Raw genomic sequence first — 17,837 nt, forward strand, 5'->3', positions numbered from 1 at the left:
CGAAGTGTAAGAAAATCTTTACTATATCATCAGTCGAATATGCTTTAGGGTCAATAACACCGAAACAGTCCATTTTCGAGGGTTGTGCCCATGGAGACTTTTAATCAAAATACAAACATAAAAATTTTCAGCCTATTTGACCGAAAGCCATTTCCCATTCATTCAGTTGCAAGGTCCTTTGCCGTTGCTTGTGGAAAAAATTTATCTATTGCCATATATAATAAATTCATATATCTACTTTCGCATTATCTTTCTTCTTCAACATGAATTTTGTATTTTCTTACTTTTCTTTCAGCTTATTTTAATTTCCTTCGAATTCGACATTTCCTTGGTGACATTGTTGATAATGTCAAAACGATACTTGTACATTTATATCTTTTTTCTTTCTTCTCAATATTGATGTAATTTATCTTGTAATTATAACATTTTATAAGTAGCAAAACTTATTTTTATAATATGACAGTTTTATATATAAACATACTTAAAAAATTATCGTTTTCCTTATACAGTAATTAGTCTCCCAAGAAAATCGTAATATTTGTATTTGTTGATGCTTCTGTATGTATTTTATATATTAGCTAATATATTTATAATATTCAAATAACTAATCCAACCAAATCATTTCGTTACAGTAATATGCAATAATGTGCTGTAAAATGTTCATGGAAAGATAACACTGTAAAAATTTAAGAATATATCATATATATAAATATATATAGATAAATTATTTTATTTTTACAGTATTATATATATATAATATGTAATATATATAATACATACAATATATAATACTATATATATATATATATATATATATATATATATATATATAAATTATAAACATATATCTACATATATCAATATTGTTGTGAGTGGTCTTGGCAGTCGCGATATAGTCAGTCACACTTGTTTCGCTCAGTTGACGGCGTGGGAATGCTGGATCATCATCCCAATTCGCGATTCGCCGTTGGTTTCGTTCTGCTGGGGTCGGTGCGAATAGTTGTGCCACCTGGATAGTTGCTCCATGGCTGGTTGAACTTAATTGTATTCCGACGGGTTGTCGCGCAACAATTTTTTGATGACCGCTTCAAATCTTGAATGTACACGTGGCGATACTACTTGCCTGTGCAGTCCCTAGAGAAATAATATATACAAGATTTGTAGAAGGTATACAGAATTTATGCACAGAAAAAAAGAAGTATTAAATCAAGACATATAGGTAGTTGTATATAAGCAAGAATAAAATCTATAACCTTGAAATGAGACATAAATTGCGTTAAATAAAGAATACTTGTTTGAAGGTATTTATATAGTTTAATCAAGAAAAAAAGTTGAAATTCTTATAAGATTATATATTCCTGCTTATATATATACACAAGTATATAAGTCTTCATTAACACTTCTTTTCTGTGTATGAGTATAGAGTTCTGTATATGTATATCAAATATGTGTATCCTATTCAAGGTCTGTGTGTATTTGAATATTCATCTGTGTATACACACGATCGAATATACTTAAATTAAATATCTATATACGGATAGCACCACAATACTACACAGACTAAATATAAAAGATAAACAAATTTCTGTATACCTTTTAAATATCCATTTCCGCTAGAGGTTCCTGAAGTCTTAGATGACCGGGGAGATAATGCGGCGTATTTCATTCTAGCTCATACATTTCGGCGTGAATTTTGTGTCGAATCCTGTCTGCCTTCAGATGGAGATAGCGAGTGGTCTCGTTTCTACACCCATTCCTCGATGTGAGGCTGCCAATCTCGCCAGTAAATTGTACCGCAGGTTAACTAAATCTTTATAAACTCGTACGTCTCTTCCAATCCATGGCGGTGTGTAGTGGTGTAGCGGTCCCGGTCTTGGTGTTTTCCGCTCGGGCATCTCAATTCATCCCCATTGATTGAAGAAGGCAGGCGTGTAGCCGGTGACATCGTGCATCACAGTGTTATAGGGTAACTGCAGCTCGGACAATCGTTCGTCCCAGGTCTTATAGTTTTTTTCTGTATGTATTGTGATCATGATGTTGCAATTAGTGCATTCGACCGGAATACAACGGGGCATGTGCTGGTGTGAAGCATTGATGTATCCTGAATTCTTGTAGCAAATCGGCAAATTGTCTGGACCGTAGATGCGTACAATGTGCGACCGTGTGCGTACGCATGCTGGAACGCGACAAAAGCGGTACTGCTATTTAATCGGCACGTTCATCTTAACTTAGATGACATGTTGCAACCAGTCCGTGGGCTCTCGGATTTCTTCAAATTTCGTAAACTCTACTCACAGAACTTGCTACAGACATTCTTCTTCCGACTAATTTCTTTTTTGACCGAGGTATGACCGCTTTTTTCTTGACCCAAGTGGCATTTCCTGGCAGCGAATGGCATTCCTTTGTTAATATGCCATCTTTGCCGCATTGGGAGCAAAACCAACACGGGATTCGCTGGCAATCAAAGCGCGTATACTGATTGTTTGCATAGGCGGCTACGGCAACCGGTGATTTCTGTGTTGTTGTTTGTCGGGCTTTGGTTCGTGCTTCTATGTACTCGAACTCTTCGGTACGACGGAATATATTTCCCGCTCGCCTTATGATCTCCTGTTGAATGTATTTTGTATCTCGGATGCATGTTGTTGTATGTTGACTTTCTTCCTCCAAGAATCTGGTAGCCGACGCTACATAACGATAATATCGATGGCGAATTTGTGATAAGATTTGTCCAGCAGCTGTAACCTGGCCTGACCTGGATCCCATCTTTATCCTGCTTATAATATTTATCGTGATCCATTGTAGTGGTTACGGTTAATTATTCTTCCTCCAAATATGTCTTCTATGTTTCTTATTATAAGAAACAGTACGACCAAATATCACGTCAAATAAGTTACCAGATTAAGTTCAACCAAGTTTTCAGATCTTTTAATATATAGCTACACGTAGTCTTTTCACCTAATAATTACAAAAAATTGCTTAATTTGTCAACGACTTCTCGCAACGAATGCTTCTGGCCGACACGCCGGTCGGGCATAAATTATCCTGTGCTAAACGTTACTCGAACGCACAAGCTTCATTGTTGGAAATAATCTTGATTAGTCTATTATATAGTATTTGATCAAGTCTCTCCTGTTGTGCATCTCACATACTCAGAATGAAATTAGGCAAAACTCAGCAAAACCCACGTTAATGGCATCAACCCATGTAAAGGCCCGTTCCGGAAATCAAGCATCAAGCAAGAAATTATTCATGCATCAAAACCAAAAAAATATGGCAAATTTATTCCACCAGTCGAATTATATTGGCGTGAACAATCTATCACTATTTTTGTCAATACAAAGCAAGAAGCAAAGTAACTGATGGCTAACAAATTGTACAAAGCTAACTCAAGCGTTTTGGCACTGTAATTTAAAACAGCACAAACGTGAAAGAGATCAATTCTTTTCATCGTAATTAATGTCGTAGTCCTGATATTCCTACACGTTATCAATTATGATACACCACAATTGCAAGCTAACTATATCCATCGTATAGACATGACTGCACACGCTGAAAGATATGCAGCATTTTGTATCAAACTTCAAAATAAAAAAAAACTGTTTGCACTTTGTCAAAACAGAAAAGCCAAAATTATAATGCGAAATTTAAAGAAAGCAGCAATAAAAAGACCTTTAAATAACCAACAGCACTGAAAACTCAATATATAGTAGTAAGAAAAAGTATACTATTAAAGAAAAAAAAGCAAAGTGATACAAAAGGTACACCCCCTTCTATTATTTTAAAAATTCAATTATAAAAAATAAAAAAATAACCTGAAAAGTGGATGAACTACTAGACAGAACTTAATTTGATAGTAAATAAAAAATTAATAGGTTTTCATTCACCCAGTTCCAACTATTCCAAATAAAGACGTTATTATACCTAAAAATATTAAATTTTTTGAACGCGTATCGTAGCACATTTACTACTCCGTATATCTAAAAAAAAATTCTTACATGACTGAATGTTACTATTAAGGTAGGCAGTATGGTGGTATAGTCCTTCTCATAACAGACAAAACAATTAAAGAATAACAGTATCAACCGCATCTTCAAAGGATAAGGATATTTTATATACTCTATTTTTGATAAAAAATTGATGCTGAAATTCTTTAAAAAGTTACGTAATATTTCAACAGCATTCATTAAAGTTTTAAACTGTTAATTCCTCTCTCTATATTGACAACTTGACTTTTATCTAACTTCTTTAGCATTTCTAATAATTTACTCGCAACATTCTTGTGTCTATTAACTATAGCAACTTGTAATAATGTATTTCCTTGATTATTACGAGCATTTGTTACAACTACAAACTCTTCAGGTTCTATCGCTTTTAATTTGCTAATCATTTCAAGGTTACCATCTTTCGCATCTTTAAACAATTTTTCAACTAGTTTCAGTAAGTCATTAACATTTTGGGCCTTAGAAAGATCAAGCGGTGTTTTACCTTCATTATTTTTTATGTTATAAATCGCACCTCGCATTAATAAAGTCTTGGTAACATCCAAAAACCCATTCTTAGCTGCAACATGAAGCGATGTCGCACCGCTAGCAGCGGTTTTAGCATTGATAAAATCATTTAATTTATCATGACTTACATGTTGTAATAAAACTTCAACAATTTCGTTGTAACCTTTAGAAGTAGCAGTGTGTAACGGTGTATTACCTTTATTAGTAACTCGAGTAACATCAGCTCCGTTTTCTAGTAAGATGTTCACAACACTTGCCTGTCCACTGCTAACAGCGTAATGTAACGGTGTTCTTCCATCAATGTCTTTACCATTGGCATCAACTCCATCTCCTAATAGGCGCTTAACAGCTTGTATATCACCATTACTAGCAGCAATGTTAATGTCTTTCTGCAGATACTGAAGAATTTCCGATCGTTCGTCACCTTTAAACTTAAGTACAAAATTAATATTTTCTATCTTTTTTAAAATATCTGAAACAATGGGATGACTTGCTCCAAAAACAGCTTTGATTGGATTGAAACATTCTTTGTAGACTTTAAGTGCATCAATGCATTTACCTTGAAAATTAAGTGCATTTGCCATGCTGTATTGAGTTTGCAGGGTATTAGGATTATTTGATCCTAAAACACGTTTCTGGATATCAAAAACTTCTTGAAAAGCTTTCAAGGCTTTCTGATATTTTTTTTGACTGAGAAACATTGCAGCAATGTTATATAACGTTCCCAAAGTACTCGAATGATTAATACCAAAAACTACTTTCTTCTTCTCGTAAACCTCTTTATAAACTTTCAATGCCTCATCAAACTTACCTTGGTCAACCAGAATCTTTGCTACATTATTTTCAATACACACAACTGTTGAGTGATTTGCACCTAATATATTTTTTTTTCTTTCAAGAACTGTTCTATTAATATTTAACGCTTCTTCGTGTTTGCCTTGTTCCTCTAATACGATTGCCATGTGACAGTAAGTTTCTAATGTATCTGAATGATTTGGTCCTAATAATTCTTCTTGTTTTGGACAAACTTCTTGATAAATATTAAAAGCTTCTTCATTCGTTCCAAGCCTATACAGCACTAAAGCAATTGTACTCTTTGTACTTAAAGTATTCTTGTCATTCAAACCCAATATTTCCTTCTGTTTCTGGAAAATGTCTTCAAATGTATTTAAAGCTTCTTGGTAAGCCCCTTGTGTATACGATACTTTGCCTATGTATTTCTGAATATCTAAAGTGCCAGGATTATCTGACCCTAGCATTTCTTTTCTTTTTTCATATGAGCTTTTAAACAAACTTAAGGCCCCCTGATTATCACCTTGATTGAGAAGCAATAAACCCATTTTAAACTGAACGGATGCATCATCTTGTGATACCTCTTTCAACTGTTCGACTTTTGAGAAGTTACTATGCACTGCAGCAACTACTAACGTTTTGTATTCTCTATCGCAAGCATTCATTATTGCTCTTACTGTATCAATATCCTTTATCTTGTTAAGATCATTAATAACTTGAGAATTATCATTTTTAACATGTTTAAATGAGTCACTCAGTAATTTAAATAAACTAGTTACACATTCGTCTTCAGCAAATCCTGATGGTGTTTTACCATCATCAGAAACTGCATTATACACTGCACGATTAGATAATAGGAGCTTTACAATTTTTAAGTGAGAAAACTTAGCAGCATAATGTAGAGGAGTAAACCCCTTATTGTTAACTGCATTAGGATCAGCTTTTTTTTGTAATAGAATATTGACAATCCTATCATAACCTTTCCACGCAGCATAATGTAATGATGTTCCATTAATATTTTTGGCGTTAACGATCGCACCTCCTTTAATGTAATTCTCAACTTCTGAAGAACAATTACGTTTTACAGCCTCAAACAATTTTTCAGTTACCGTTAATAGATCGATAACGCTTTCGTCATCCGACAATTCTAAAGGTCTTGTAGAAGAATTGTCAACAGCGTTATAAACTGCTCCATTTTTTAATAAAACTTCAATAAAATCTCTATAACCGAAATTAGCAGCAACATGCATAGGAGTTAAACCATTATCATCTTTAGCATTAACGTCAGCGCCTTGTGATATCAAGTACTTCGCAACTTCTAAATGACCTTTTATTGCAGCATAGTGTAGTAATGTCTGATTAGCTATACCAGGATCATTAATACTTAATCCCTTACTAAGGAAAAATTCTACAGTATCTTTATAACCTTCTCTGGCTGCAATGTGTATAGGTTTTGAGCCAAAAATATTTGTAGCATTAACATCAGATCCCTTATCTACCAAATATTTTATCATCTCTAAGTTACTTTCTTCTGAAGCAATATGCAATATCGTATAATCATCGTTACGTTTAGAAACAATATCTATTTTCTTGTACTGCATTAACAATTTAACTACTTGTAAATGACCACGTGCCACTGCTAATTCGTCAGGTGTTCTATCGTCATTATTCTTAACATTAATATTTGCTTTATTATCCAGCAAAACTTTTACAACATTATTATGACCATTTACTGCTGCCAAATGTAATGGTGTAACATTTTCTGTAGATTTAACATTGACGTTAGCTCCACCTGCTATAAAAATCTCAACGATTTCCTCATAACCCTCCTGCGCTGCAAAACATAATGGTGTTAGATTATTAGAAGTTCTGGCATCAACATCAGCTCCTCTTGCTATCAGAGCATTCACTACATCCGTATGACCTCTACCTGCAGCCCAATGTAATAGATTAGCATTTGCAGGATCTTTCATATCAACATAGGTTTTTTCTAGCAATATTTCTACAATATCACTGTATCCAGCAAGAACTGCTAGTGACAAACATTTAATGCCTTCTGCGTTAACATTAGCCCCATTTGCTATAAGAACTTCCACGATTTCCCTGTAATTACATTTTATAGCAGAAAGCAATGGTGTCATGTTACCGCTCTCAACATTAACATTGGCTCCATTTGCTGCCAGAATTTCAACGATTTCTTTATTACCTGCTTGCACGGCTATATGTAATGGAGTATTATCTGCAAAATCTTTTGCATCGATTTGGGCTTTATTTCTTATTAAAAGGTTAACAATACCTTTGTGGCCTTCTACAACAGCAGTGTGTAATGGAGTAAAACCATTAATAGCTCTAGTGTTAACATTAGCTTTGTGTTTTATTAGAAAACCGATAGTATCTTCACGGCCGCTAAGAGTAGCAAAATGCAATGGTGTCATACCACTATGAAATTTAGCATTAACCATAGGTGTATCTTTTATTATAAGATCAATACCGTCATGAGCTTTAGCCTCAATCTCAGCTTCACTTTTTATTAAAAGATCAATAATGTCTATGTGACCGTTCAGAGCAGCTGCATGCAATGGTGTCATACCACCATGAGATTTAGCACTAACATTAGCTTTATTTTTTATTAGAAGATTAATAATGTCTCTGTGGCCCCGCATTGCAGCTACATGTAATGGCGTTAAATTAGTAGTGGTTTTGGCATTAACTTTTGCTCCATTTTTAATTAAAACTTCAGCAACTTCCTTATGACCACCATCTGCCGAACAGTATAATGGTGTAGAATTATCTTGAGCCCTAGCACAAATGTCCACACCATGTTTAAGTAAAGCAACAACCATTTCTAAATGACCATACGCGGCAGCAAGATGCAATGGAGTATAACTTGTAACAGTGGCAATACTAGCGTCGGCTTTATTTTTCAGTAGAGCTTTAACAATTCCCTCATGCCCATCTTTTGCCGCAAAGAGCAAAGGTGTATTATTGTAGAATTTGTTGACAGCATTAACATTAGCTCCGTGCTTCAATAGAATATTTACTATCGACTCATGACCATTTTCTACTGCATAGTGTAATGGTGTACAGCCAGTTATTATTCTAGCGTTAATATCAGCTCCTTTTAAAATTAAAGCATTTACTATTTCCAGATGGCCGTATGACGCTGCTACATGTAACGGTGTCCAATCTTCATCATTTCTAACGTTAACGTCTGCCTTATTTTGAAGCAAAAAATTAACTAACTCTAGATGACCTCTCTCTACAGCAGCGTGCAACGGGGCAAGACCACCTGTAGTTTCATTGATATCAACGTTCCTATCTTTTTTTAGTAAAATCTCTGTCACATTGATATGATTATTATCTATTGCATAGTGTAAAGGTGAAAAACCACTTTTATCTTGGGCACTAATATTCGCTTTATTTCTTAATAAAAATTCAATAGTATCCTCGTGACCATATTGAGCAGCAACATGTAACGGAGTTCTGTTTCTTTTATCCAGCTCATTAACACATAAACCTGCTTTTACAAAAAATTCTACAATATTTTTCCTTCCATGGGCAGCAGCAATATGCAGTGGGCTTTGACCATTAATATCTTTCACATTAACGTTTAAATTTTTATCAAGAATGAATTTTATAACTTCAAGACTGGGTCCCTTAGCAGCAAGATGTAACGTGGTCCAAGAATTAACACTTCTAGCATTAATATCTGCTCCTCTTTTTAAACAATCCTTTAAACTTTCTAAATTTCCTTGTTCCAAAGCAACAAACATTCTTTCCTGATTAGTAATAGTATCTAAGTCTTGATTGAATTTCTCCCTCAACTTGAAAGAATTATCGCTTACTGATTTGCCAATTTTCTTCTTGCTTTTTATTATATTTTCTTCAGTAAGTTTTTTAGCGTTCAAAACAACTGCTATTGAAGGATCAGATAGCAAAACGTCAACTAAAGCATTATCATGCGCTAAATGATTACGTAAACATTTTCCAGTTAATAAAGGAGTGTTATCGTCTAAAAAAAGTAGATTATTTTCCAAGTAATGCTCTGAGGTATCTAAAATTGACATTATATCTAGTACAAGCATTTCTACTAGTGTTTGCAATTTTTTATCACTCTTAAATAAAGGTAATTTTTCAATTAATTGATCACTCAATGCGTTATTACTTAAAATATTTTTCAGTTTAGATAGCTTCAGGGAAAGCTGATTATTATATTCTTCTTCTGTTATATCGTAAGTTTTCCTTTGTTTATATGTAGAAATAAACGAACCGTCCTCATTCAACATTCCTCTTAATTTCTTAATCCATCTGATATCACTTGTTCCAAATTCAGGAAGATAAAAAAAAATTTCGCAAATTAATGTGTTTACTCTAGCAAGGTTGTCATCTGGTATTCTTAATCTAACACTACGAAAAATTTTCATTACCAACGCAGAAATTTCGTTAAGATTATAAGGCTTAATTTTCAAAGTCATATTCTCTAATGTTCGTTTAGCAAAAATTTTCGTTCCTTTAATAATGTTGTAGTCAAACTTAATATTTTCACTCAAACTGATTAAGGCCTTTATCAATTTATATCCTGTAATATAATCAATTTTGATATTTTCTGACCGAGTTTCTGCACAACTAATTATATTATTAATTTTATTAAACAACTCATTTTCATAATTCGTCTTTTCAGTTATACAATCGCTTAATTTTTTGATGAGTTTTTTAAGTTTTTCGTATTCCATCATTTTAAAATTTTCCGATATCATTTCATCCAATTTAACATTACTAAATATTTCAGCCATTTCTTTTATCTCGCCTGAGCTCTCACTATCAGCAATTTTTTTTAACAGCATTCTGATCGTTCTAATTTTTTTACTGTAAAGAATAGCAGTAATTACAATATCGATTCTTTTAGTATCATTTTGAACACCGGTAAAAAAACTAACATCTGTATTTTCCTCAATTTCTGTTCTCTTAGAGAGTGAATAAGCATGTGATAGTGAATTACGTAAGTCTATAATTATTTCTCTTGTGTTTTTTGGTAACGAGAATAGCAAAAGCTCACTTGTATTATTAGATAACTTTGGCGATTCTAAAGTGTTTTTTAAATGCTCACCGATAACCTGTAAAACCCTTGTAATAATTAACTGTCCTTCTCTTTCTTTAGGATCAGCCGATAACGCCAACTTTATATAATCACTTATTTTTATTAAAGAATGGATATCCCTAATTTGTTGGTAATCGTCATACAACTCTTCAAATTGAGGACAACTGCTAATAATCTCAGCAACAACTTTCTCGCGTTTTAACTTTGGAAAATCAGCAAATTTACCAATGTTCACACTTCCTATATTATCTTTTATATCTTCAAGTTTCTTTGCAAAATTTTCTAAGTGATTTAGTATTTTGCTTTTATTCAGCGTAGCATTATAAAATAGATTAATTTCTTGTCGTTTTGTGTGAGAGGAAACAAAACTGACTAAGCAAAACTCCATTTCTTCCCAAGGTAATCTATCATAGGTTGAGTTTAACTGCCGCTTTAATATATAAATATTTTGAGCGATAAATTTTGCTACAAATAAAGCCCTTTTGTCTACTTTTTCCGCGTTTGAGTAATCTGTCTTTAACAAGTTAATGTTTTGAAGTGTTAATTCAATCCGTTCTCTGATATTATTAAGATAATTCTTCACATTTTTATCTTTTCGAGAACCATTAGAGAAGAAACGGAGGTTTACTAACTTATTTTCAACAAAAATTTCCATTTCGGCTGATAATGGTACGTCCTTTAATTTTAATTCTTCATAAGCTCTTGAAAGTATTCTATCCAATTCTCCTAAATAAACAGCAAAATAATTACCTGGCCATTTACTAATGAGCGTATCAAGAAGCTCAACATTGCATGAACGTATAGCATAATAAATGGCATTATGGCACGTTTCATCTTCATCATCTGGCAGTATAGTGTTTCTTCCAGTAACAATAGACAGATTATTTAGAATTTTACTGTCACTATCAAATAGATACTCTAAAATTTTTACTTTATTATGTTTGCAAGCTAAGATAACTAAATTAGTGCTTCTAACAGGGTTGTTGGCATTATCATAATAATCTCTCAAAGTTATTTGATCTTCTGCGTTACTTATGTTGTCAATTAAATTACATAATTTTTTTAAGCTATCAATATTATCTTCTGATACTGCCTTTTCGAGTTGAGTTAGAACTTGGGGATGAAATTCTCTTGCTTGTTTCTTCATTTTTTGTATTCTGTTATAAATTCCTCTTTAGATTTAGAAGTAAGTGATAAAAGCTATAGCTGTCAAAAATCAGTTTGTTTTTGTGTGCCCTTTTCTCTATAAACTTCTCTAACAATAAGGTCCAATTATTCCAGCAGTAGGATGACAAAATTTACTTAAAATGGCACGAATAAAGAAATACTTCTTGGCACATGTCTAAGTCTAAAGCTATGCTAAAAGCTATGCTAATATAATATGTTTTTAGATAATATTGGAAGTGACACAGAGGAGAATCAACCACAGGTCAAAAGCATAAGAACAGGCCAGTAATGTTCTATTGGTCTGCAATACACTGAAGGATGTAAATTTGTCATGTATTTTTCGCAATGTAAATTTCAAATTTGTTAAGTCTGTGTTTTGTAAACTAAAGTTATGACTGAACAGACGTTATAAAAAATAAACAAAATTGATTCAGTCCTTATGGTCACCACTTGATTTCACCATCAAGAAGAATTCCTCTGATTGATAATCTTTTCTCCCTTTGTTACAGGTACCATCTCAGACTCAGCTGCTCACTCCACTATAGGATCGGCTTATATCCTGTATACATTGTTCTCAGCAACAGGTAAGTATTCCTCACAGTAGACAGTTATTCTACGCAACAGAGAACTGTTATTAATTTGGTTTCAGATATCTACGACACCCGGAATAGCAGTGTGGTGCAAAAGGAAAAAAGATTCAAACAACTTGTACCAGTTGTACCGTATTCACTTACAATAGAACGTATCTCACTCGCTCGTACAGACACCACACTCGCACTCGCCATGCACACTCAAATGTTTCGTATATGCATATGACTCGCGATGTACTCGGAAGTTATTCGCAATGTCGCGTATCAACACGCACACGCAATTGTAACAAATACCTGTAAGTAATTCGACGTAAGTCGGCTGGTAACACGTAGTAACAAGTCTCTCGCAATTCGGTACAAATTGTTTTTCCCGGCAAGCGACTTTTCTTTGTTCTTAATCGCAATCACTATTTCGAGTCCTTGTAGTGGCCGAGACACACACGTGTCACAGGTCTATTAAGATGACGTAATAGCATCACTCGGTGTTCGGGGCGCCTTCGATATTACACGTTGTCGTTGTCGCGCGACACTGTCTTTGTCGGCGAAATTTACGTCCGCCGCTCGCTGCGATTCCCGGGCAGCTTTTATTCTTTAATTGCTTATTCACAATTACGTTTACTGACTACTAACGCACATACGTTCTGCCGGCAAATGACCAAGATCCAAGATCTCGCGAGCACGTAACGCACATCAAAAGGAAAGACCACGTGAAGCCCGTCTCGAAGTCTGGTTTATTCGTCTATTGGCTCCTGCGTACAGACAAGACGTGGAATCGCGGAATCGCATGTCGCGCGGGAAGAGACGACGCGGCAGCCAATGAACTTGTTCCTGTAACGAAAAACGGCACGTTGATTGGCTACCGCGTCCCTTCTCGCTGCGCGGCAAAGGTTTCCGCGTCCTGTGCGCAGGAACCATATGCGCTCGTCACTTCGATGACTCGATGAACTTTGAGCGGTGGATTTCGACGATTTCGAATCTCGAATCTCGGATTGACGAGTTGACGATGCGCGACGTTATTTATTGTTGATTTATTGATTCTCTTCTACCAAATTTTGATATACTGACAATTATGCTATTATAAAGATAAAATTTATAAATATAAAAATATTAAAAACTATAAATGTAATGAAATAAATATTTGTAAACATAAAATTTGAAATTTAAAAATGTAATGCATAAAAATCCTCTCTTAATCAATACACTTTAAAGAAAACTTCTTGCATTTAAAAAATTATTACATTTTTTAAAGCATACTTAAATTTACATAATAAATAAAATATAATATTTAGAAAAAATTATAATTTGTTTCTTTACTTTTATTTAAATTTATTTTATATTTATGTGTAACGTATACATACATGTATTATATGTGTTGCGTGTTGCGCAACGGCACTCACGAGAAGGCGGTGGGTAGTGAACGATATCGATAACATGCTCCAATCGCTACGTTCTCCCCACGATATATCGTCTTACATTTGACTTCAGATAAGCATAAAGAATACGCTCTTTCATTCGGCGAATATTATTATAAGATGATCCTTACGTGACGAGCGATCCTTCCTTATAATATTAAATGACTGTAATATTATAACAGCTAACCATCTTGTAAATATGGGTAGATATATATATATATATATATTGAAAATTTTTATATTAAAATCTTTTAAAAATGAAGATGGTACGATATAATGTTCTGTATTATAATTAAATATTTCATATTTAGACTAAAACGTTATGCAGAGAGAGGATTATGTAATGAAATACCTAAAGTAATAAAAAGAGAATTTAATCTGTTGTATGATATTGCAGCTTTAGCATAAACTGATATATAAGTGCAGCATATTTCCCAACTTTCTTTGACAATATCAGAAGTATCCTAAAGAATAGATCGTCTACTTTATTCCAAATTTGTGGTAGGTAATGGACACACATGGAACAGAAGATGTGCCAAAAGATAACGCCACATCGTCGGTACTGTAATGTTCTACTACTGAATTGTAGAATATTTGTGTCAGGATAGTTAACCCTCTTAAGAGGGGTCGGAATTGCTTCGTCCACGTAACACGAGTTTAATCTTTCGCGAAGAATACGTAGGATACGAGCGGGTAGGAAGGAGGAGAATGAATACGTTTAGGATAAATATCAACCGTATATTTCCTTACTTTTACATCGAACGCGCTAAGTCCATGAGTGTATGAAGTTAGCCCCCCTTTTTTTGAAATTCATATTTTTGAAAGTTGTTCCAGGTTGTTCTGACTTTGTACTACATTGTTCCAAAACGATATTCCTTAATTCTCAACAGTTTTTTAATAAAATAAAAAAAAACAATTTTTTTGGCTGGCCCCCCTTTTTTCGAAAATCAAAATTTTTTTATCGCTACAGATTGTTCTAGTTGTTCCAAACATTGTTCCAAAGTATTAGTTCGATTGGTTAAAAACTTTAAGAGATATTGAAAAAAGAAAAATTTTAAAAATAACAGTTTTTGGTCATTTATTTGTAAACAAAATGACTTACAAAACTGTCGATCTAGAACATATTTCTAACCGCGTAGAACAACTCAGAACAAAATTTTTAAGACTAGAACAAGAACCTAAAGGGTACTTTACTCTTCATCGGAAATATTATTTTTCAATTTTCTTCGTTAAAAATCTTGTTCCAGGCTTCCCGCTTTAAAACTATCGTGTTCTCCACTGGAACAACTCAGAACAAAATTTTTAAAACTAGAACAAGAACCTAAAGGGTACTTTACTCTTCATCGAAAATATTATTTTTCAAATTTTTTCGTTAAAAATCTTGTTCCAGGCTTCCCGCTTTAAAACTATCGTGTTCTCCACTGGAACAACTCAGAACAAAATTTCTAAGACCAGAACAAGAACCTAAAGAGTACTTTAATCTTCATCAGAAATATTATTTTCAGTAATTATGCATAAAAAGACCGCACTCGCCAATGACCTTGACCTTGACATATGTTGTCAAGGTCACCCTCCTGAGTGACCTTCAGAAGATTTTAGCCGGCGGTTGTTATTCGTTAGAAAGTTATTAACAAAAAAAGTTTGGAAAATATAGCAGCTATTTTGAGTATTGGAAGGCATAAATAACTAATATATATGTCAAAATAGTTTACGCATACACTTGACGCGCGAAACGAGATGCCACATGGGTTAGATGACGCGCTTTAAAAGTATTCAACTGTTTAAAGCGCGTCATCTAACCCATCTATGTTAGTGACGCGCGCGCTTTAAACGGTTGAATACTTTTAAAGCGTGTCACTAACTTGTTCTAGTGGAGAACACAATAGTTTTAAAGCGGGAAGCCTGGAACGAGATTTTTAACGAAGAAAATCGAAAAATAATATTTTCGATGAAAAGTAAAGTACCCTTTAGGTTCTTGTTCTGGTCTTAGAAATTTTGTTCTGAGTTGTTCCAGTGGAGAACACGATAGTTTTAAAGCGGGAAGCCTGGAACAAGATTTTTAATGAAGAAAATTGAAAAATAATATTTTCGATGAAGAGTAAAGTACCCTTTAGGTTCTTGTTCTAGTCTTAAAAATTTTGTTCTGAGTTGTTCCAGTGGAGAACACGATAGTTTTAAAGCGGAAAGCCTGGAACAAGATTTTTAACGAAGAAAATTGAAAAATAATATTTCCGATGAAGAGTAAAGTACCCTTTAGGTTCTTGTTCTGGTCTTAGAAATTTTGTTCTGAGTTGTTCCAGTGGAGAACACGATAGTTTTAAAACGGGAAGCCTGGAACAAGATTTTTAACGAAGAAAATTGAAAAATAATATTTTCGATAAAGAGTAAAGTACCCTTTAGGTTCTTGTTCTAGTCTTAAAAATTTTGTTCTGAGTTGTTCCAGTGGAGAACACGATAGTTTTAAAGAGGGAAGCCTGGAACAAGATTTTTAACGAAAAAAATTGAAAAATAATATTTCCGATGAAGAGTAAAGTACCCTTTAGGTTCTTGTTCTAGTCTTAAAAATTTTGTTCTGAGTTGTTCTACGCGGCTAGAAATATGTTCTAGATCGACAGTTTTGTAAGTCATTTTGTTTACGAATAAATGGCCAAAAACTGTTATTTTTAAAATTTTTCTTTTTTCAATATCTCTTAAAGTTTTTAACCAATCGAACTAATACTTTGGAACAATGTTTGGAACAACTAGAACAATCTGTAGCGATAAAAAAATTTCGATTTTCGAAAAAAGGGGGGCCAGCCAAAAAAATTGTTTTTTTTATTTTATTAAAAAACTGTTGATAATTGAGGAATATCGTTTTGGAACAATGTAGTACAAAGTCAGAACAACCGGGAACAACTTTCAAAAATATGAATTTCAAAAAAAGGGTGGCTAACTTCATACACTCTAAAAGTCCATTGCACGGACTCACGACACGGTTTTAGACGAATACACCGGGAATAGCTATAAAGGCTAGAGCCCTCCGACGTACGTCCGAATGTCTCGGGATCTCGAAGACTTCTCTCTTAACTCGACGGAACGAGCCAGAACATGCACGAACCTGTTCGACCGTTACGCTTATCGCAAAACAACGCATGAGGTATCTCCTCATCTCGCTCGCCCAATCACTAACGTCTCACGCGGATAAGGTTACCGCAGCGCTCGCATGCGACAGGCGGCGCCAGTTGCCAGGAAAATTAAACGCATATTTGTTTCTTACAGTACTTATTTCAATCAGTTAGATACATAACAGTATTTTCCACAATATATGTCTAATAATAGTTTTCTTAATGAGATTTAATTGTCTTGAAGAATGTCTTACATCAATATGTAAGATATAATCCATTAAAAGTAGAATGGGTGTTAAGTACTATCGCCACATCATATGAAGCGATCTTGGGAAGGTCAAATAGAACATAGAACCCAGTACGCAAGGAGTTTCCAGATTACGATCCCAAAAGTCTCCTTTGCCCAGGATATGTTAGAGCTAGTGGAGAAATCAGTTGGTTACTTTTATTCTATTATACAAATAACGTTTCACTATTTTCGTTCCTATAACTGAAACATCAAATTTTTTTACTTTATTTGATAAAAAGACACTTTGCTATATTTGTTTTAATATTACGTTATATCGCCTACCTTTCTATTTAGTATTTATATCGGTATATTACTCTTCATTTACAGGAAATTTTTATAACAGAATAAAATTTTGTATAATATATATCTCTCTCTCTTTCTCTATTTGTTAACATGTATCAGCTATATGTCTTCTAGTTAAGTATGTAGGTACATGCATAATTGGTTAACATCAATATTTTTAGTTAATTATGTAATTTGCTTGCATATTTGTAATTAAATACATCATAATACGTAATTAGTTAACAAGCTTTATCTTATAAAAATTAACAAATTTTTAATTGTGTTACAGAATTGACTTTTTTATATTATGTTTCTTTGCTCTTTAAAGTTTAAAACCGATATTTCAAAGAACAAGTATATACGCAACCTAACATTATATAAAATTAAATAAGCTCTTAGCTCTAGGAAAATTAGAACATGCATAAGAAAATTCGAAGAATGTTTGTAAAATTTTACACTACGTTAGGTTGCTTAATAATAAAAAGTTTAAAATTTTTTGAACGTATTTCTTTAATATACTGTAGAAATAGACAACTTGGAATATGCAAATAGCCAAATATATTTTTATTATTATTATATGCTCTGAAATAGCTAA

The 17,837-nt window shown here is 33.5% G+C and overlaps 1 protein-coding gene across 1 annotated transcript; it reads right to left on the minus strand.

Annotated features, from left to right (window-relative positions):
* Positions 1-861: 861 nt before the first annotated feature.
* Positions 862-13,232, minus strand: LOC139814193 (uncharacterized). Its single transcript, XM_071780286.1, has 3 exons — positions 12,450-13,232; positions 1,594-12,178; positions 862-1,134 (listed from the first exon to the last, which is right to left on the minus strand). The coding sequence occupies exon 2, from the start codon at positions 11,543-11,545 to the stop codon at positions 4,184-4,186; it is 7,362 nt and encodes a 2,453-aa protein (XP_071636387.1). The 5' UTR covers positions 11,546-12,178; positions 12,450-13,232; the 3' UTR covers positions 862-1,134; positions 1,594-4,183.
* Between the last annotated feature and the right edge of the window lie 4,605 nt (positions 13,233-17,837).

This window comes from Temnothorax longispinosus, chromosome 1, assembly GCF_030848805.1.
Source record: "Temnothorax longispinosus isolate EJ_2023e chromosome 1, Tlon_JGU_v1, whole genome shotgun sequence".
NCBI classification, from domain to species: Eukaryota; Metazoa; Arthropoda; class Insecta; order Hymenoptera; family Formicidae; genus Temnothorax; species Temnothorax longispinosus.